The 21,220-nt window shown below is 46.1% G+C and overlaps 1 protein-coding gene across 1 annotated transcript in view; it reads right to left on the bottom strand.

Moving 5' to 3' along the window:
- The window catches only part of LOC147737664 (uncharacterized), a 184,828-nt gene extending 180,688 nt beyond the window's left edge, over positions 1 to 4,140 (bottom strand). Inside the window, exon 1 of the mRNA XM_086939778.1 lies at positions 1,656 to 4,140. Coding sequence (XP_086795904.1) covers positions 1,656 to 3,248 — 1,593 coding nt within the window. The 5' untranslated portion in view covers positions 3,249 to 4,140. The remainder of the gene's footprint in view (positions 1 to 1,655) is intronic.
- Positions 4,141 to 21,220: the final 17,080 nt, after the last annotated feature.

Raw genomic sequence — 21,220 nt, 5'->3', positions numbered from 1 at the left:
AATAGTGGGAATCAAGAACACTCTTTTGGTTTTACTCTCATAAATGTCCACAATGTGAGCAATCAGAGACACTGTATAGTTTAAAATGTTTATTTCAACTACGTGCTCTAAGCTGCAGTATCTTTGCTAACATAAGTAAAAAGATGCATAAAATCAATACTATCAACATTGTTACAATTCCATAACATACAAAGGGAGAAATCATATAATGATAGTGGAACCAGGTCTATAGCGCCTTGTGTACCACCCTCCCCTTGCTAGGAGCTAGGTATTATAATAATACAAGATCTCTAGGTTAAAACCGCGAACCCCATACCTCCAAAGTCAGGTGAAGTGAATCACATCCCAGATCAGCACAGCTCTTTCTCGATTGAAAGGTTTTTTCCAAGTGCTAGTCTCATGCATGCAGTGCAATATTAAAAGCACCTGAGTTTCAGAAATGAGCAGCTGTGTTTGTGTTGTGTCTAGAGCGTGGGCCGATCAACCTGCATCAACAGCATACATTGTTATTTTAACCTTGAACACTTTGTGCAGACTTGAGGTCGCAGTGCGAGTCTAGAGATATGAAAAACAGACCGTTCTCATGTGAAGGAAAAGCAAGCAGTTTGTCTTTATAAAAACAGAGACATGTAGTGTCATGTGCAAAAGCAGCAAAATGGCGTTTTCGCAACTAACTCACTTATGCTACTATAGCAATGTGTGCAGGCAGAATCATATTCATCCCTACACTTTTACAGGTAGCATGAACAGGAACACTTGGATGTTTTTCTTTGTAAATCTTCATCGCCAAATAAAAACCACCAGTGTTTCTTTTCTTTTATTCCACATTGAGCTAGTGTCCCAGTGGATTTCCTGTTATATAACGTTGTTGTTTTTATGTGCACCGAAGTGAACAATCACTGGGAACACACACTTTCAATATTCTACAAATCTTTGGTTTTCTTCATTTCTTCTAGTCGAGTCTTCATTCATCTTGTATTTGAATAACCCACATAATTATATACTTGTTCCTGTAATTCCTTCATCTCACAATAACAGTTCTGCTCCTGTCTATGTCCTCAGATGAGTCAATATTATTGTTAATGTTCTTAAGTTCTTTTTGAATTCACTGCATCTCTAGGATTATTTCTAAGTGAGTTAAATGAAGGTGTGTGTTCGCTGAGGCTATGTAGGATCAGAAATTGACAAAACCTCGTCACACTTTTAGTGAAATTGTAAGGTTTACCCCAGGTGTGTTTGCAATTGACAAAATCACTTCTGACATTCATTGCAATGCCCATTTTTACTCTGTGTGTGTTAGTTGATGTATTCGTAGGTTTTATAAGTGACAGAAGATATTCACACATTCACTGCAACTGAAAGGATTTTTCTCTGTGTGCATTAACTAATGAATCCTTAATGCGAAAGATTTCCTAAAGGTACTTCTACACTCACTACAGTTGTACGGTATTTACAGAGTGAGTGCAAGCTGATGTCTATATAGGCTTGACAATTGACTACATTTCTTCACACATTCATTGCACTTGAAGGCTTTTCTTCTGCGTTTGTTCGCTGATGCCTGCTTAGGATTGATAATGGACTACAGCTTTTCAAGCATTCAAGGCATTTAAAAGATGTGTTTCCCCTTTGTGAGCTCGCTGATGATTTCGTAATGCTGAAGAGTGAGTAAAACTACTGCCACATTCACTGCAATCGTATGGTTTTTCCCCTGTGTGTATTCGCTGATGTCTCTGGAGGGTTGTTAACCGACTAAAGCTCTTTACACATTCACTGCACTGGTATGGTTTTTCCCCAGTGTGTATTCGCTGATGTCTGCGGAGGTCTGTTAACTGACTGAAGCTCTTTACACATTCACTGCACCGGTATGGTTTTTCCCCTGTGTGTATTCGCTGATGTCTCTGGAGATTTGATTGTACCCTAAAACTACTTCCACATTCACTGCACTGGTATGGTTTTTCCCCTGTGTGTATTCTCTGATGTGAGCGGAGACATGTAATATGACTAAAGCTCTTCACACATTCACTGCAATGGTATGGTTTTTCCCTTGTGTGTGTTCGCTGATGTGTTTGGAGTTCTGCTAACATGCGGAAACTCTTCACACATTCACTGCAATGGTATGGTTTTCCCCCTGTGTGTATTTTCTGATGTGTGTGGAGCTGTGAAATGTGATTAAAGCTCTTTACACATTCATTGCAATGGTATGGTTTTTCCCTTGTGTGTTTTATCTGATGTCTATGGAGGTCTGAAATTTGACTGAAGCTCTTTTTACATTTGTTGCAATGGTATGGTTTTTTCCCTGTGTGTATTCTCTGATGTGTGTGGAGGTTTGATAGTTGACTGAAGCTCTTTACACATTCCTTGCAATGGTATGGTTTTTCCTCTGTGTGGGTTCGCTGATGATTTTGGAGTCCTTGTAACCGACAGAAGCTCTTCACACATTCACTGCAATGGTATGGTTTTTCCCCTGTGTGCATTCTCTTATGTGTGTGGAGCTGTGAAATTTGACTGAAACTCTTCACACATTCACTGCAATGGTAAGGTTTTTCCCCTGTGTGCATTCTCTGATGTCTATGGAGGTTTGATAATTGACTGAAGCTCTTTACACATACCTTGCAATGGTATGGTTTTTCCCCTGTATGGGTTCGCTGATGTTTTTGGAGTTCTTGTAACCGACAGAAGCTCTTCAAACATTCACTGCAATGGTGTGGTTTTTCCCCTGTGTGCATTCTCTTATGTGTGTGGAGCTGTGAAATTTGACTGAAACTCTTCACACATTCACTGCAATGGTATGGTTTTTCCCCTGTGTGCATTCTCTGATGTCTATGGAGGTTTGATAGTTGACTGAAGCTCTTTACACATTCATTGCAATGGTATGGTTTTTCCCCTGTGTGTATTCTCTGATGTGTGTGGAGGTTTCCAATTTGACTGAAGCTCTTCCCACATTCATTGCAATGGTATGGTTTTTGCCCTGTGTGTATTCTCTGATCTGTGTGGAGTATTGGAATTTGATTGAAGCTCTTTACACAATCACTGCAATGGTATGGTTTTTCCCCTGTGTGTATTCGCTGATGTCTTTGGAGGTGTGATAACCAACTGAAGCTCTTCACACATTCAGTGCAATGGTATGGTTTTTCCCCAGTTTGTATTCGCTGATGCTCTTTTAGGGTTTCTAATTGGCTAACGTTCTTGACATATTCAGTGCAATTGCATGATTTTTCTCCTGCCCGTGTTTTCTGAAGGGTCAGCATAGTTAATAAACCACTTGCGTTATTTTCACATTCCCTGTATGTGTGTGATATTTCCGATTTAACAATAAAATACAAGACTCGCTAAATACCTGCCACATTCATAATATCAGTAAGGCTTCCTTGTGGGTGATTGCATCTTTAGAATGGATAATGGCTTCGCATGCTTGGGGGTAAAGCTTAATCTTCCTTCCGGTAGGTGCAAATTGGGACAATACTCTGTACTTCAGAGAGCAGAGCTCCGCTTTCCTTTAGCCTTCAGTTTTTAGACTCCACTTCGTTGTGCTTTTCCCTGGTGCCTGTGGTTTGGCTAGAAAGAGTTAACAATACACATAGAGCACTGAATGCTGGTCTGGTGCCAGTTTAGATAGCGAAGCACTGCTCTAGCCATATCATGATGGTGAAGCGACTCGTAATGTGTACAGCTACTCCAAAGAGTGTCCCGGGGCAAAGCACAGGTCAGAAAAGAAAGTAAATCGGTTGTTTCAAACATGGTCAAAAAGCCAAGTTTTCAACCATTTTTTAAACATTATCATGTTGCTAACAGCTCTAAGCTGAAGAGGGAGTTTGTTCCAAGCTATGGATCCCAAATAGACACTAGACCTTCCTCCAACTCTCATACCAGCCTCATGATCAAAGCTGGTGTTGGACGCTTGATTATACAGCAAGTGGTTTTTCAGTTTTGTTGTCTTGGTTTTGTTGAGGTAATTTCTTTGTCTTGGGGTGTCAAGGTGCAGATCTCAGACTCGGACACTCACTGAATTGCCTTTGACTGCTTCTTCCTGGATCTGTCCTCTGCCTCTGATTGCACTGATGTTTTTGGAGCTCCTTATTTTTGATAATTTTTGCAGGTTTGATGTGTTATCTTCATTATTCATAATCAATCCGTGCTTTTAAGGCTTATTTTCTGTTGGATGTAAAGAAATGTAATATTACTAAATGCAAATGTAATACAATGTGAATACACAATATTTAACCAGCTGGATAAAACATCTCTTCTCTACCATATTTGAAATTTAGTAAGGAACATTTTCCCATACATGGATATTTCTTTAAAACTGTGGTTGAACATGTCACATCTTATTTACTTCGGAGAAGGCAGTGATTTACCATTGTTCAGAGTAAATTACTAAGGAAAGGGCAGCTACAGAGCACTCATGTGCTACAGGTACAGTTTTGGGTAGATACACATGGATAAGATTTCATTTAAACAGAACAGATTGTTGAAAAAGAGAGGAATCAGGAAGCGCTACCATTAATTCAATTTCAGGAAGTGTCTAACTTAGGTAGCTCTTCAGGAAGTGTATAACCAAGGTAAGTCTTCAGGAAGTGTATAACAAAGGTAACTCTTTATGAACTGTATAACAAAGGTAACTCTTCAGGAAGTATATATGACAAAGGTAACTCCGGACATCTTTTTCCACAATGCTTTTCTATTCACCCTGGATCAGCTCAAATGCCAACTGCCGCCTTTACCTTGCTTGTTCAAATCAAATCAATAAACTTTATTCGGATAATACATTATCCATAAAAGTACACACATAATTGCATACATAATCAAGATAAAAGAAAAATCACATTAACATGAGGTAGTATTGCTGAATATTTCCTTATTAAAACGGTAACCACAGAAAAGTACAAGGTGTCATTAACACATGTTTCGTGCGTCAAGAGCAAGAGTTTTCTAGGTCATTTAGCAGCATTATTTAAGGTGCCGGTTTTATAAAGTGCATAGTGTATGAATCCTGATTTGTAGACCATCTTAATAAAGTGCAAAGTACAATGTCAACCATTGATTGTTAAAGATAGACAGGATTCTACAACTAAGTGTATGCAGACAAAAAATAAGTAACCTCCTAGTTATTTTGTTTCATTATATTTACAAATAGCAAAGTAGGTTAAAATATGGATGTGCAAAGTGCAAAGTGCAAATAGGCCTCTTCCAAGTACATATTAATCACTTTGATCTAGTTGAATGAATGCTAATTCATGGAGGAACGGGATCGAGTAGCCATTTTTAGTAAAAGCATAACAGTCATAAAAGCATACATTACAATAGCACAAAAGATCTACAAGTTAAAAAATATGAGCCCAACTTTTGAGTACAATTTCCTTTTAGTTTGCATTCATTTTACAGGATTAGCATTAGAGACAATACCAATACAACTAGTTGTCCCTTAATTAAGGCAATTAATAACAGGTAAAATGAAAAACTTTCCATATGTAAATCAAAGATAACTATTATACAGTATTTCAAATCGATTGAAAGTGGAGATATTACAGCCACTCAATGCGCAGACACTTCTGCCCATCGGATGGTTACACTTTAGATTTGGTCTTAATGGGCAGAGGTATGACATACTGGGGTAAAAGTCATGTAGATCCCAGGTGGATATAGGGCCATCTCCTTTTTGGGGCTGCCAAGTTTGAAGATATGGGACAACGTGTTTGTTCCTAAATTTTACTAGTACTAGGTCGCCGGCAATATCTTTTGGGAGGGATCCTAGCCAGCACACACTTCTGACACTCATTATTCTTCCGTCCAAGTTAGAGGGGAGGGGTCTATTGTTTGTTAGCCAGAATGTGACCTTATTTATTAGGTCCTGATGTCTTTCGACTTTTCCGCTTGAACACAAACGCGGCCTCCGGTGGTAGGTGTATATCATGTGTCCTCACAAACTTTTTCTAAGGGGCCAAATTTACAGTGTAGTTTGTGGCCGAGGGCCGCACCGGTGGGGCGTGGTCAGTGAGAGAGGGGGCGGGGCTAGAGACAAAAAAAACCTGTGACCATGAGGTTGAACACAGGCCCTGGCAGCGGATGTCTTTGTCCACTGAGCCACCAGACCGAGCATACACACATATCTCTCTCTCTCTCTGTCTCCCTCTCTCTCTCTCTCTCTTTCTCTTCCTCCCTCCCTATCTCTATTTCTCTACCTCCCTCTCTCTCTCTCTCACCGTCCCTCCCTCTCTCGTCTCCCTCACTCCCTCTGTCTCCCTCACTCTCTCTGTCTCCCTCACTCTCTCTGTCTCCCTCACTCCCTCTCTGTCTCCCTCCTCTCTCTGTCTCCCTCCTTCTCTCTGTCTCCTCCCCTCTCTCTGTCTTCCTCCCTCTCTCTGTCTCCCTCCCTCCCTCTCTGTCTCCCTCCCTCTCTATGTCTCCCTCCCTCCCTATCTCTGTCTCCCTCCCTCCCTCTGTCTTCCTCCCTCTCTCTTTCTCTACCTCCACTCTCTGTCTCCATCCCTCTCTTTCTCTCCATCCCTCTCTTTTTCTCCCTCCCTCTCTTTTTCTCGCCCTCTCTCTCTCTGTCTCCCTCCCACTTCCTCCCTCTTCCTCCCTCCCTCCCTCTATCTCCCTCCCTCTCTCTGTATCCCTCCCTCTCTTGGTCTCCCTCCCTTTCTTTGTCTCCCTCCCTCTCTCTGTCTCCCTTTCTCTCCCTTTCTCTAACTGTCTCCCTCCCTTTCTCTAACTGTCTCCCTCCCTCTCTCTCCCTGTCTTCCTCTCTCTCTCCCTCTCACCCTCTTTCTCCCTCCCTCCCTCCCTTTGTCTCCCTCCCTCCTTATGCCTCTGCCTCCCTCCCCTCACCTGACTCTCTCTCTCTCTCCCTCCCTCTCCCTCCCCTGACTCTCTTCCTCCCTCCCCTAACACTCCCTTCCTCCCCTCACACTCCCTCCCTCTGTCTCTCCATCCCTCGCCCTCCCCTCACACTCCCTCCCTCCGTCTCTCCCTCCCTCGCCCTCCCCTCACTCTCCCTCCCTCTGTCTCTCCCTCCCTCGCCCTCCCCTCACTCTCCCTCCCTCTGTCTCTCCCTCCCTCGCCCTCCCCTGACTCTCACTCTCCCTCACCCTGCCCTGGCTCTCCCTCCCTCCCTCTCCCCTGACTCTCCCTTTCTCTCCCTCCCCTGACTCTCTCTCTCCCTACCTCCCTCCCCTCACTCTCCCTCCCTACCCTCACACTCCCTCCCTCTGTCTCTCCCTCCCTCGCCCTCCCCTGACTCTCACTCTCCCTCTCCCTCACCCTGCCCGGGCTCTCCCTCCCTCCCTCCCTCTCCCCTGACTCTCCCTCTCTCTCCCTCCCCTGACTCTCCCTCTCTCTACCTCCCTCACCCCCCCTGGCTCTCCCTCTGTCTCCCTTCCCTGACTCTCCCTCTCTCGTCCTCACTCTCCCTTCCTCAACCTCCCCCGTCTCTCCCTCCCTCTGTCTCTCCCTCCCTCTGTCTCTCCCTCCCTCTGTCTCTCCCTCCCCTGACTCTCCCCCTCCCTCTCTCACTCCCTCCCTCCCTCGCCCTCCCGACTCTCTCACTCCCTCAACCTCCCCTGACTCTCCCTCCCTCTGTCTCTCCCTCCCTCGCCCTCTCTCTCCATCTCTGTCTCCCTATCTCTGTCTAGGCAAGGTGTATTAATTCTATTAGAAATATCACGAAAAGCAAGAGCTATTTGCTGCACACATCGAACCACCTTCCCCAGCCTTCCCAAAATCTGCAGCACATTATTAGTGACTCCCTAATGTAGAGGGTGCACGAGAGCTGGCTGGACCACTGCAGCAGAGATCAGGTGTAATCCGTAGGGCAGAGATTCCAAATAAGGCTGGGCTGATTCAGACGTTCATCCCTTCAGTGTCGATAAAACAAATTATACTTGAGGCTGCGCAGAGTGATCTCCAAGTTTATGCTCGGCTCGGTTCAATCAGTCACGGGGTTTGTCCTGGTCACTGTAATTGTCCAACAATCCCACCCCTCCCCCCCCTCCTCTGTGGCAGCCCGGGATGAGTCAGCTTGCCTGGCGCGCACGCAGCCGGAGCACTTCACAGGTCTTTAAAAGACCAATAAATCATTAATGAGGCTTTGTTCTGTTTCACCTCTTCTGAGGCCCCTGCAGCTCCACTCTATGGCTGGAATTTCCCGGCCCCCCTAGAGCAGAGCCTCTCGGAGTCAGGCTGCATCAACCGGCGGTGTTTACTAAAACTCTTGAATTTTTTTTTAAACTGGTACATGTCTGCAAGGTCCGGCGGGCCGCCAAGGAAGGCTTGCCGGGCCGCCACCGGCCCGCGGGCCGTACTATGAGTACCCCTGGTGTATATGATTAACAATTCTTGGCGTGTTGCCATGGTTAGCGACTGTCCCCTTATGGAATATGGGTTCTTTGCTCAACCCTACTCTTGCGGCAGGGCGCTGTGCTAATGTAGAATTGGTGGATACTCTGGGAATGTTTGGAACTGATGTAGCTGAGGCTACTGGTTGGATTTGGACATTATTACTTTGTACAGTTAGTTTGGGCACTTCTATGGCAGCCAGAGACTGCGCTTGATTAGGTCTTGCGATGTTTTTTGAGAGTATCAAATTGGCCTTGATCGTTTCCTCTATTCCCGTAAGCCTATCCCCTAGACTGTTCATTTTTTCTATCACCGGGGATATTATAGATTTGACCAGGTGTTCAATCTGGGCCAATAGGGTTGCCTGGGTAGAAGATGCAAAAGAGTCTGGTTTCCCAGCAACCTCTGAGGCTGGGGGGGGAGGTGATAACGGCCAATTGGGGGCTTGGGCACAATTTTAGTTGTTTTGCTTGACTTCCTTGGTGTTCAACCCCATTTCACTTTTTTTTCACTAAGGGGACCTGAGGGAGCACTATGTTTTGGGAGATGACTTTTGCAGATAGTAAGTGGGGGGTACCTAACAGACTATCATTTAGATGGGGTCGTGTACTAGTCTGGGGACTTGTGCTTACTGTAGGACAGTTTACGGCGCTAGTTTGCTTAAATCTCGGTTCCAGTGGAGCGTACTTGGTTTTACATAAACTGTTTAGTTCCTCCAGTAATGTTAGGTTTTGTACTATGTCGGCTGCCTGTGAGGGAGATCGCTTGTTGGGTGTACTATCTATGGGCGGAGATCGTTCAGGTTTCTCAGTTTCATGGGGAATGGGCGATGTAGTCCTATTTATGTAGTCGTCAAGTGTCCCGTTGAACGAACTCCTCTGGGAGATAGCATTTTTGGTAACCCCAGTGAACGCCAAAACAGCGGCAAATCTGATACTTTCGGGGTTCACAAGTTAGTATTCATTGGAGAGGTCCGTAAGTGGGCATTAATATAATATCCAGATCTCTTTACCTCCTCTTGTTGAGATGCCAAGGGAGGTGGCCCGACCCGTCCTCCTCGGGTCACAGAGGGCCCGCCCTTTGCCCGGGCTTAGCCCGGCACGTCCCGCGTGCGTCCTCGCGGGACAAAGGAGCAGGCGAGTCTTTATGCGCCTCCTGGCACGTGGGAAATGCGCGTTCTGCCCCTGAGGCTCCTGGGGCTTGTAGTCAGGCGATGCAGTCCGGAGCGCTGGACCGGCGGAGCAAAGCCCGGCCGGTCGGTGAAGGCGGGGGGCAAAGCTAAGCCCGGCCGCAAGGAAGGGAAACTACACAGCAACGAACACCAAGGGACTCTGCAACAGGCGAGTCTTTATGCGCCTCCTGGCGCGTGGGAAATGAGCGTTCTGCCCCTGAGGCTCCTGGGGCTTGTAGTCAGGCGATGTAGTCGGGAGCGCTGGACTGGCGGAGCAAAGCCCGGCCAGTCCGTGAAGGCAGGGGGCGGAGCTAAGCCTGGCCGCGAGGAAGGGAAACCGCACAGCAACGAACACCAAGGGACTCTGCAACAGGTGAGTCTTTATGCGCCTCCTGGCGCGTGGGAAATGCGCGTTCTGCCCCTGAGGCTCCTGGGGCTTGTAGTCAGGCGATGTAGTCCGGAGCGCTGGACCGGTCGAGCGAAGCCCGGCCGGTCGGTGAAGGCGGGGGGGTGGAGCTAAGCCCGGCCGCGAGGAAGGGAAACCGCACAGCAACGAACACCACACCTTGCTTGTTACTAAAGACAGGGGTCCCTGGTTATACAGAGTGGTAACTCCTTGAAAACAAGGGAGATGTCTTCAGTCTTCTAGTCGGTATAGAATGTCGAAGGTCCAAGAGTTTCATTTCAGATTTTCGTTCCAGGATAATCTAAAGTCCTGGGGACACAGCACCTATCTTTATACTAAGAAAATGGGCTGGATTACCACCTAGGTCCCTCCTATCGGTGCACCTGGGAAGGGGGTCGTTACACCCCTTACCCTTTGTCCAGTATCGCGCCAGAGTGGGGCTGGAGTGCCCCAGCAACTGGTTTGAACCGGGCTATGCATGGAGGATCTTGTGTGCCCCAGGCAGTGTCTGGAAAAGCATTGTTCCATTCAACCCACACTGCCCTAATACACTACAGGCAGTCTGGGGAGGGCCTACCACCTTCCTCGACCGGAAACCCATTGTCCAGGCCTCCCTTGCTGGAGTTTCGTCCAGCAGCAGGAGGTCAGACTCGTGTCTGTGGCAGCAGCATCCATTTTGTGATGCTGAAGCTCTGTTTAACTCTAACCGGGTAAAGCAGTAACATACATGTCTTTTCCCTCTAGAATGGTGGAATGCTACCAAAGTGTTTGACACCTTACACCACATGTTTTGATAAAGCCACACCAAAGTTAGCATTTAACCGCAGGGATTATAATGCACTTAAGAGTATATGGTATGGCTATATCATAGAACAGCTATAAAGACATGGTTCTGAAAGCTGCAGAGAGGCTCAGCTCATGCTAGGGCACCCTCCCACATAAAACCAAGCACTCTGCCTTGAGCATTGTCGGGGCCTACCATGGGAGTGACTTGTAGGTGCATATGTGTCTATATATAAAGGTAGATAAAGGTATACTATATCTAAGTAAGGGGTGATTACACCACCTTACTCAAGCTGAGTGATCATCCTGTGGTGTCAGTTTGGATGGCCAGCCAGGGGTGGCATAATACATGCTTCAGCCCATGGTAGGCCTTGGATGCACCTATGCCCTGGGTACCTTTGGTACACTACACAGGGGCTCACAGAGGTGACCCAATACCCAATCTGGTATGTACCTAAAGTACATGGAGTCCATTTTATAGGGAGAGCAGATAGCCTGGGGCCCTGAATAGCAGGATCCCAGGCCAACTAAGTCGAAAACCAGCAAAACACAAGTAAAAAAGTTGGAGTAACCATATAGTCAGATATCCACCTTCCTACATTAAGTGTCTTCTCAGTGTTGGAAATTATCAATTTTATTAACAGCACAATATTAACTCACCACTGCTGTGGCTTGCAGTCATAAGACCATTATGAACGGACTATGTTGTGTGCCAGAATACCTGTGAATAGTTTAGCAAGAATGTTTGGGGGGGAGATTGGTCTCATGATGAGCAGGCCTAGGGGTTTTGCCAGGGCCTGTGAATAACTGTTATTACTGTTTCTCTCTTGGTGTCAGTGGGCTTGTCTATGTCCTCAGCTCTTTCAACGATGTTTGAAAACAAAACTAGTCAGATGATAGCTGCCAGGTGTACATGTTTTGCATGTGTAGAATCACACACTAGTAGCTGTAGTGCATGCATGATTCACTTTGTCAGTTTGTGAGCAAGTGAGCATTCACAGACCCCAATCTGACTATTTCTGACACTGGAAACAGTTAGAGTTTCACTTCAACAAAATGCTGGAGTAACTCTCTTTCCAGGGTAGGAAGAGAAATGGATCACCCTCTAAACGTGGTGGCGAGTAGTGCTGTAGTGCTTATCTGGGAAAAACTGGGGAAATGGTACAATGCACTGGGAAAATGGCATGTGATGACAATGTGACATGACATTCCTACTAAAACTGCTTTTACACTTTTTATGAGCTGTCTGTGTTCAGTTTATCAAGGCCCAGGGTTTAGTTTCAAGTCAAGAGATAGTGCAGGATTAGACTAATTATAATGTCATACATTCCAACAAATGCCTTTACTACGCAATGCATTTACCCTGCAATGCCTTCAACACGTATGCCTTTACCACGTAACACCTTTACCATGCATATGCCTTGACCATGCATAATGAAGGATTTACAAAAATGGCCCTGCCAGTAAAGGGTGGGTGCCCTTGAGCCCATCCAGGGTACCCACATGATCAATGTTGAGGGCACCGAAAGTCCCGATGACGCCAGCGGAAGCCAGTATTGTTCCTACCCATAGGGAGCAGCTTAAAATCCTGTGCTCTGCGGGCAGGAACAACTTTTTCATGTGTTTCTCTGCCCGCTTTATAAGCTGTATATTTAACAACAAGGGGTGGTGATGGACAGAATCTCTGAATTAAGCAGAATACTCTCACCCAGTCAAGAGATCAGGGCTAGATCCAACACCTTTTTTTAGCTCACTGCACCATCCCAGCTCAGAACCTGGCTATATGCAAATTAGTCTGTTCCTGTCCCAGTGCATGATGGGAACAGGGCAAACCAAACTACCAAGCCAATTCTTACACTGGGAAGGAAACAAGCTTCCGGGGACTGGTTTCTGGCATTTCAGCCGTCGTCGGCCCGGCTTGCTTGAATCCTGATGGTGCAATGAGCAAGGGACTCACATCTGAGTATACCCTTCCACGCTTAGGGTGGACAAAATATTTAACAACAAGGGGTGGTGATGGACAGAGTCTATGAATTAAGCAGAATACTCTCACCCAGTCAAGAGATCAGGGCTAGATCCAACACCGTTTTTTAGCTCACTGCACCATCCCAGCTCAGAACCTGGCTATATGCAAATTAGTCTGTTCCTGTCCCAGTGCATGATGGGAACAGGGCAAACCAAACTACCAAGCCAATTCTTACACTGGGAAGGAAACAAGCTTCCGGGGACCAGTTTCTGGCATTTCAGCCATCGTCGGCCCGGCTTGCTTGAATCCTGATGGTGCAATGAGCAAGGGACTCACATCTGAGTATACCCTTCCACGCTTAGGGTGGACAAAATATTTAACAACAAGGGGTGGTGATGGACAGAGTCTCTGAATTAAGCAGAATACTCTCACCCAGTCAAGAGATCAGGGCTAGATCCAACACCGTTTTTTAGCTCACTGCACCATCCCAGACCATTTATAAGCTGTGCATTATGGGGAGTGTAAGTTATAGTTAGCCGAGGTAACTATAACTGCTCACTTTCTACTGTTTTGAGTATGTAAAATCTGAACCTAAGTAAACGTCTCTGTAACCTTTGTTTTTTTCGGTGTATTTCTAAGGTTTTTTTTATTTTTTTTTTTATTTTTGGAAGACCTTTATTGAACGAAAATCGCACATACAATCCAGCAAGGAGCCCGAGGGCTCGCAGACACAGTACATTGCAACAGAGAAAGGCGCAAAGGATATGGTACAGAGATACTGAGGTCTAATTTTGAAAGGTTTTTTCTGAAGGATAGACAGAAGCAGGATATCGCAGAACAACGAGTTGGTTCCGGCCTCGTAGGAAAGGATAGACAAATACAAAATGTAATAAAATGCCAGAATCGCTGCCTACCACACATGTAGAAAAGTCTAAACCCAGAAAAGAAGGAAAAAAGAAAAAGAATAGAAGGCCCATAGAACCAAAAAGAAAAAACAACCCCCCCCCCGTCCACCCCCCGCCCTGCACCCCTGCAGCTGGCTACGGCCTAACCCCCCCTAGCAGTGTGCCTGTCGCCCAATAAAAGGAGTCCCGAAATATAGAGAGTAAGTAAAGAAGCCTAATCTACAACTCTCAGTAAATAAAGAAAGGCGGGGAGGAGCCCACCACCCGTCCCCCGGCTACACCATCCCACAAGTTCACGAACAACACAATGTAGAAAGCCCGGCGATATTAATCAGTACAATCAGAGTAAATTGAAGGTACATAATCGACATACAGCGCAGTAAAAGGCAGCAACACACCACCCACATGCCCAGGTCAGCAACAGGAAACCACCAGACCATAAGAATAAATGTTCACCCCTGGCCCGTTCTCTATCCGCTACCACTGCGAACCATGGAAACCCAGATAGCCCAGGGAGACGTACAAGATAGTCCAAACGGGAAACATTGACCTGAGCACCCAACCATGTCGTGTATACACAGGACCAATGTTATCATGCTGGACCAAAAGTACGTCACACTTGTGGCACAGAGCGAGACCGATCCAGGGAAAAAAGTCTCAATGTCCGGCCCCTTCTGGAGCGATCTTCGGGTAGAGGGAGACACGGTGCAGGGAGAGAACTCCCGTTGTGATTGCAGTCCGTGGTGTTCACTTCGGCCCGGGCAATAACCATCAGCAGCACGAGTTACCCCGGGACCTGGGGTCACTGAGCCATCACCACCACGCAAAGCCGCCATCTTGTCGCAGGCAGACGTGGAACAAAGAACACTGCTACAGTCCGGCGAGGCAGCCATTTTCAAGCATCCAGAAGCACTTAGTATAGCGTCCACCTTGCCGATCAGGGTTCGTGCAGAGTACAACACATCGTGACGAAGGGAGTCAATAGCCGCCAACAGGTCTCCATAGCCCCGAACAGTTCCACGCTCCCTTCCGATCGAGTCCCCTTGCACCACACGTCCACGATCACTCCATAACACAGGCTCCCCAAGGCTGCCCTCCATTATGCGCTTCGCGATCACCAATGGAAACACCTCGAGTAGTGCGGTGCTGCCGACAAGGAGCCTCAGGTTTACAACTCAAGGAAGGACGTAAAACAGGTCCGAAAAGTGGCCATAGGCACTGTCCCTTAAACAAGCCGCCCCGCTCGATATTGAAGGGGTAGAAAATTCGGGAGCCTCCCGCTGCTAGCGGGGCTGTATGCAAGCATTCCTCCGCAATCGCAGTGTGGGTTTCTGCACTCGCGCAATCCTCCCGGATAACTCGCCAGGCACATCCAACTCAGTACCTGCAGTCCAGTGGGGCGCGCGTTCCAAATTCGGCCGCATCTAATTGGAGTGGTCCGACCGGTTCCAAACAGCTGCTGACGCCCGGTGTCGTTCACCCGGCAGCCGGCCCCAGCGTCCACTCGAGGCCCCGGTCTCGGGTCCGCTGCGGGACGCAAACTTCAGTCGGACATTACACCCGCTTGCAAAGGATCGCAAGCCTCAGGATTTCTCCACGGGCCGCCTGAGCACATCGGCTTCCGCAAAGTGCCTTCTAAAAACAGGATCGCCGGCAGGATAGACACAAAGAAGGAGACGGTCTCCGGAGCCGGGGGACTACACGTCCGATCCGGTCGCCATCTTGGCTCCTCCATTTCTAAGGATTTTGATGCTATTTCCTACCTATAACGTCTCTGTAAACTATGTTTTTTTTCAGTGAAAATATCTTTCTATTTCTCTCTCTCTCTATATATATATATATATATATATATATATATATATATATATATATATATATATATATATATATATATATATATATTACCTACTGGCGGTCGCCAGTAGGTATATATAGTTAGGATTTTTTCTCTATGGAACTTTTGAAAATTCTATGTCTAATAACTTTGGCGTTTGTGGACGGAATCGGCTGAAATTTTCAGGAAAATGGCACATTTTGTTTCTGAGCAGCCCCTGAAAATTTGGGGGGGTTTCGTCAAGGGGGGGCCGAGAAAAAAGGGGGGTCCCAAAACGCGTTTTTCCCATTCATTTTTCCATAGGGCTTTGGCCTCACTTTCAGCTCGAACGGCTGAATGGATTTACACGAAACTTGGCAAAATTGTAGGGACTGTTAGCCCGATGTGCCTTTGCTGGGTCTCAATATATGTGCTCCAGTGGATTTTGAGAAATTAACGTTTAAAAAAAGATATATCTGTGACAGCGTCCCGGATAGCGCTCCAGATCGCGTACTTTTCGCGTAACGGAGCTTTGCGAAGCGAAGCTGATTGGCTCTCCGGTGTCTGTCAACATTCTAAACAGTCCGGTGCGGCCGCCATCTTGTCTCTCGGTAGGATCGAGAGACAAGAGGAGAAGAAAAACGAAGGGGGAATTTAATGAAAGGGGGCAAGGTAGACTCCTCTTGACCCCCTAGGAATAATGTTGGGGTTATTAAAGGGTCCCGTGGGGCAAATAAAAAAATTTTGATTTTTCGCGGTAGAAGCGCTTCTCGGTTCGCGAACCGGGTCGCAAACTGGTAGCGAAACGTGAATTCGCCATTTTGTGTTTCAATTTAATGAAATTACAAGATGGAGGAAAAGCAATGTGAGTATTGGGTATAAGGGGGTATGGGAGACGTATTCTGACCCCCTATGTTTTCTGAGGGTGGTTGAGGAGGCTTATATATGTTGATACTTGTCTTCCAGCAGTTGCGCGTGAGCGTTTTTTTTTTTTTTTGCCGCTTGACTTCTGTTAACGTTCGATTCGAAGAAAATCAGGAAGTGTTGACCGCCATTTTGACACTGCGAGTAAATATATTGTTAAAAATAATTGTTATAAATTAATCCGTATTGATAAACATTGTCTGCGCCATCTTGCTTTTTTTCCAATGCCACACTTTTGTCGTGCACGGCAGCCATTTTAGATGCCTTGACCAGACCCACTCTCTGCACGCCGCCGATCCTCAGCATGGCTCCCCACCCTCGCAAGCATCTCCCCCACGCACTGGTCACCCCTGCTCTCTCTCTCATGCATGGGCCATAAACCTCCCCCCATCTGCGCTGCTCTTCCCTGAGTATCACACCCTGTGCCCGCCCGACACCTCCCTTTCACCCTATTCACTGTCGCACCCTCTGACACTCCTCTTCCTCTGTGTCTGATTGTCCAGTCCGGTCCCAGGCTATCACCTAGCCCTGCGGATGTAGTTTATGGCCCCAACTGTAAAGAATCACCCCTGTTCAAAGGAGTTACAGTAGATCAAGGCCCCCACCTCATGAGATCTGTCACACCACACGCGTTCCTACTATCTGATAACAATCCTGTATTGTGATTGGGGAGGGGATTCTCACTGTAAGGGTGTGTGGGACCGAGCCTGAAGCGGAAGATTCCAGGGATGCCTTTTTGTACATCAAAGTCTTCACAATTATGTGTCACATTAAAAATATATAGTACTCCAACAAAGTAGTAGGATTATAACACTTTAATAACTTATAAATATATACAACGCTCCAACAAAGTAAACACGTTAAAAAAAAAACTTTTTAAACAACTATTTACATGACATTGCTTTAACCAGGATAGACAAAGAAATGACACAGTGATGTAAAAGTTTCTGAAACAAATGCCAAGAACGTCCCATGTGAAAGTGAATTTTATCTGGCAATTTTTTTCTTTTCCTTCTCATGAAAAGAAAGTTAATGCCAGGTTCGTTACCTGCCTCATCTGCAAAAAAAAACTCTCGAGAGGGACCGAAAAAAAATATAGCTATGGTAATCATACCATGCATCGGCACATGGAGAGGTGGCACCCTCTTAATTATTCTAAAGCACAACTTCGAGATTTGGTGGATAACCCCCGACCGGCAAAAACATCCACCAATGACTTATCAATAAGTGAGTCAGAGGCAAGGGAAACGGTCCCAAATCTGCAAAAGAACTTTGGGCAGATGAGATTGACTTGTGTAGCATGTGGAAAATTAATTTCATGCGGAGAGATGAGTATTACTTTAATAAATAGATCATATGAAAATCATCAATGTCCAAAATGTCCTAGAAAGTAATTTTTGTCATTTTTGAGGAAGAGAGATAACCTACTGTGGTACGGGGTCGTTTTCGTTCGTACTAGGGGGGCCAGGTGACATTCCTTCGGGGTGGCTTAGGGGCATTTAAAACAACTTCCCTGATACAGGTAGCATATAAAGTAGAGGCTAAATACCAGGATCTTTATCGATTGCTTTATGCTGTACAAAAATGAAAAACACATACAACAAACCTGGACCATTCATATTTTCAATGTTTCTGCGTACTATACTTTTTAACCCTTAACTAATTGAGCCGCTTCATTTCACCTGCTTTTTAAAAAAAAAAAAAAAAAAACAATCGGAAACAGTGGCCATTTATTCGAAACTTACCAATCTACGCGTTACAACTACGTTTGCTTTTTCAAAAACCTTTAATAAAAATGTTGGTGCCCAAATACGGGCCTACAACCCCATGGGCCGGCCACGGAGCAGGCTGGAACTGTAAATGGGGGGGCGAGGGGGGGGTGTATTTATTTGTGGAAAACATAACAGAGTCAGTGGTCGTTGATTTCATAGTAAAAAGTGCGACAAGTGCAACAAAATCATATCGATAATTCATTGTGAGCAAGTACCAAAAGTGTCGACAATTCGAACCTTCAATAATAAATACAGTAATCAATGATGCATTAGAACTTAATATCAATTCATTGTTCGAACGTGTAATCAGTACCCGTCCCATGTCAATTCATTGTTCGAACGTATAATCAATACCCATCCTGGATCAATTCATTGTCCGAACATATAATCAGTCTTATCCCATATCAATTCATGTGCTAAAAACTGCATACATATCTCATGATATCAAGGCTGAGCAATCGGGGCACAACAAGGAGTTGAGAGTTTCATTTGTACCGGCGCCATTTTGGGTGAGGTCAGGAAGGTCGAAGTATAGTCAAAATGTCTCCACCAACTCGTGGTTGGACCGGGACCTCTTTCGGCAGTCCAAAAGTTTTCGTTGAAGGGTAGCAGAGGGAACTGCCGACATGAACCATCAGTCAAAGTGGGGTGGGAGGCAACAATCTCTCCTACCGGGTCATACTGGTGTCCCACCGGAACTGATCAAGTTGGTAGTCTTGCAGGATTTTGGTCATTTCAAGACTGAGGCCGGCACCGGCATGAGCGCGCCGACGTCCCGCGGCTACGTCGTGGTCGTTCCGTGGGTGATCAAGGCAGTCATTCCACATCGGGGGTGTCTGCGGGGGTCGGGGGCCCCCGTGGCTCTTATAGAATCTTCAAAGTTGAGGAGAACGTTTCTGGACGCAGGACTCATTTTCTAGTTGAACTCAGAAGCGCCGTTGCACCGCAACAGTGGACGAGACCCCCGCTGGGTGAGCGGAGCATCATTGCCTCGCAATAGTGGATGAGACCTTTTGTCGGGTGAGTGGAGCGCCGCTGCATCGCAAGAGTGGAGGAACCCTTGTCGGGTGAGTGGAGCGTTGGGGGTGCAGCTGAGGAGCCCCCACCTGTGGGGGTGGGAGAGGCTCGTTCGCGCCGCCTCTCCCTCCCAGCGCGCCCCACGCCGACATCTGGCGTTGATATCCGTGATGTCCGGACCAGGCGATAAGAGGGGGGGGGGTCGGTGGCATGTGCAAGACATCCCCCCCCCGCTGTCGCAGCCATTATTTTAGAAAGAAGAAGAATCCCGTCGGCCTCGGCTCCTCTCCTGGCCCACCTTAGGCGATGACCTCCCCGGCCGACGGCTGCCAGCAGGACCCGCCCTACACGTGCCGAAGGCCTCGTCTTCCGGATGGGCGTAGCCGCGAACCTGTTGCACTTCGGGAGTTTCCGGAATGGGGGTAGGTATCTGCTGATATGTATCTATTTCATGTTACCGTTATTGGGCGTGGCGGGCGGTGGGACAGACATGCTTGGAGCAGTGGGGGGGTGGCGGAGCCTAGCTACCTCGTGGCTGCCGTAACGTCAAGCTTGGCTTCTTTCACTACTTTCATGTTTCTTATTTCTAGCGAAGTCAAAAACTCATCAGTGGCCTACTGATTTTGTTCGATTTCTTTCCCTTCCTTTTCAAGTGTATTTCATGCTAAAGTTTCTGTTTAACAGGATACAGTGATTACTTCGTATTTTACATATGTCTTCTTTATTAGGGGTACTCTCCGGTTGAGCCAGATGATGTACCTCTAATAAATGGTCCGGGTGGAACTAGTTTCTCAATCAGTGGGGAGTAGATGGGCATGACAGATTACAACGGGGGACAAAGGTCCGCATTACCCACCCTTCACTACTTGCAAAGACTAGACAGAATATTTCTATTCCACGTTATTTGCAAACAGAGAATACCTCGAGAGAACTATTCCTTGAACAATAAATGTCCAGCCAATCAATCAATCAGTGGGGAGAAAAACAGGCATGACGGATTACAACGGGGGACAAAAGTCCGCATTATCTATCCTTCACTATCTGCAAAGGGAGACCGAATATTCCTATTCTTCTCTGTTTGTAGACAGGGAATAGCTCAAACAAAAACAGTAAACACCTTAAAACATTTTTTATTAAAACAGAAGCAACAATGACAACTAACAGTAGTGATATCCTGGGCGGGTGATGGAACTGGGATTGTTAATGGAAAAAGATCTACAGAGAAAGGTATTGGTGAATTATACTTCTCAGGAAATTTAAAACTCACAAATGTTTTATTTGTGTAATCGTTTCAGGTCAAACGGATTGTGGGACAATGTTCAGAATGGAAGAGTCACCAAAAGGCAAAAAGTACACTCATGTATGAAAATCTTACTATTAATGCTTGACTGAGGCCAAGGAGATCAGAGCGCATGAGTCTCATGCTCGATCGATTGAGCTAGCCGTATCGGGCAACAAAAAGTATAAAATAGTTATGTAAATAGTTATTTAATAAAATGTTTTACCCTGTTACTTTGCTGGTTTGTTGTATATATTTATAATATTTGTATAGGATTTGTCGTTATTTTGGGTGGGGTGGGTGGCGGAGCCGAGCTGTCTTGCAGCCATCATGGTGTGGAGCTAAGTTCATCTCATTAGTTTCGTATTTCTCATGAGGGATTGTTCTTAATGTTTCTATTTTAGCGAGGTCAAAAAGAGATCCCATTAGTGGCCTACTGATTTTGCTCGATTCCTTTTGTTTTTTTAAACGATTTTTCACTATCTGCAAAGACTAAACAGAGTATTGTGATGCTGTGCTTGTTTGTAAATAGAGAATGAACCAAAGAGAACCAATTCTAAAACAGTAAATGCTTGGATAACAATCAATCAAATAGAGAGGGCAGCAGGCACGACGGATTACAACGGGGGTAAAGGCCTGCGTTAACTAACCTTCACTATCTGCAAAGAGAGAGTACTCCTAAGAGAAAAGAGGGGGGGGGGCGGGAGGGCAGCGTTCAAAGCACATCAGCGTGCATAAACACGAAAATGTTTTTACCTATCACGTACTTGACATTTGACAGCTTTTGATATTTGCTATTAAAAAACCATTGAAATTCCCTGAAAAAACCATAGGTTATAGACCATATAAC

Source organism: Lissotriton vulgaris, chromosome 1_1 (genome assembly GCF_964263255.1).
Source record: "Lissotriton vulgaris chromosome 1_1, aLisVul1.2, whole genome shotgun sequence".
Lineage (NCBI taxonomy): Eukaryota > Metazoa > Chordata > Amphibia > Caudata > Salamandridae > Lissotriton > Lissotriton vulgaris.
Note: the sequence above shows the minus strand (reverse complement) of the source record. Positions and strands in the feature narration are given on the sequence as shown.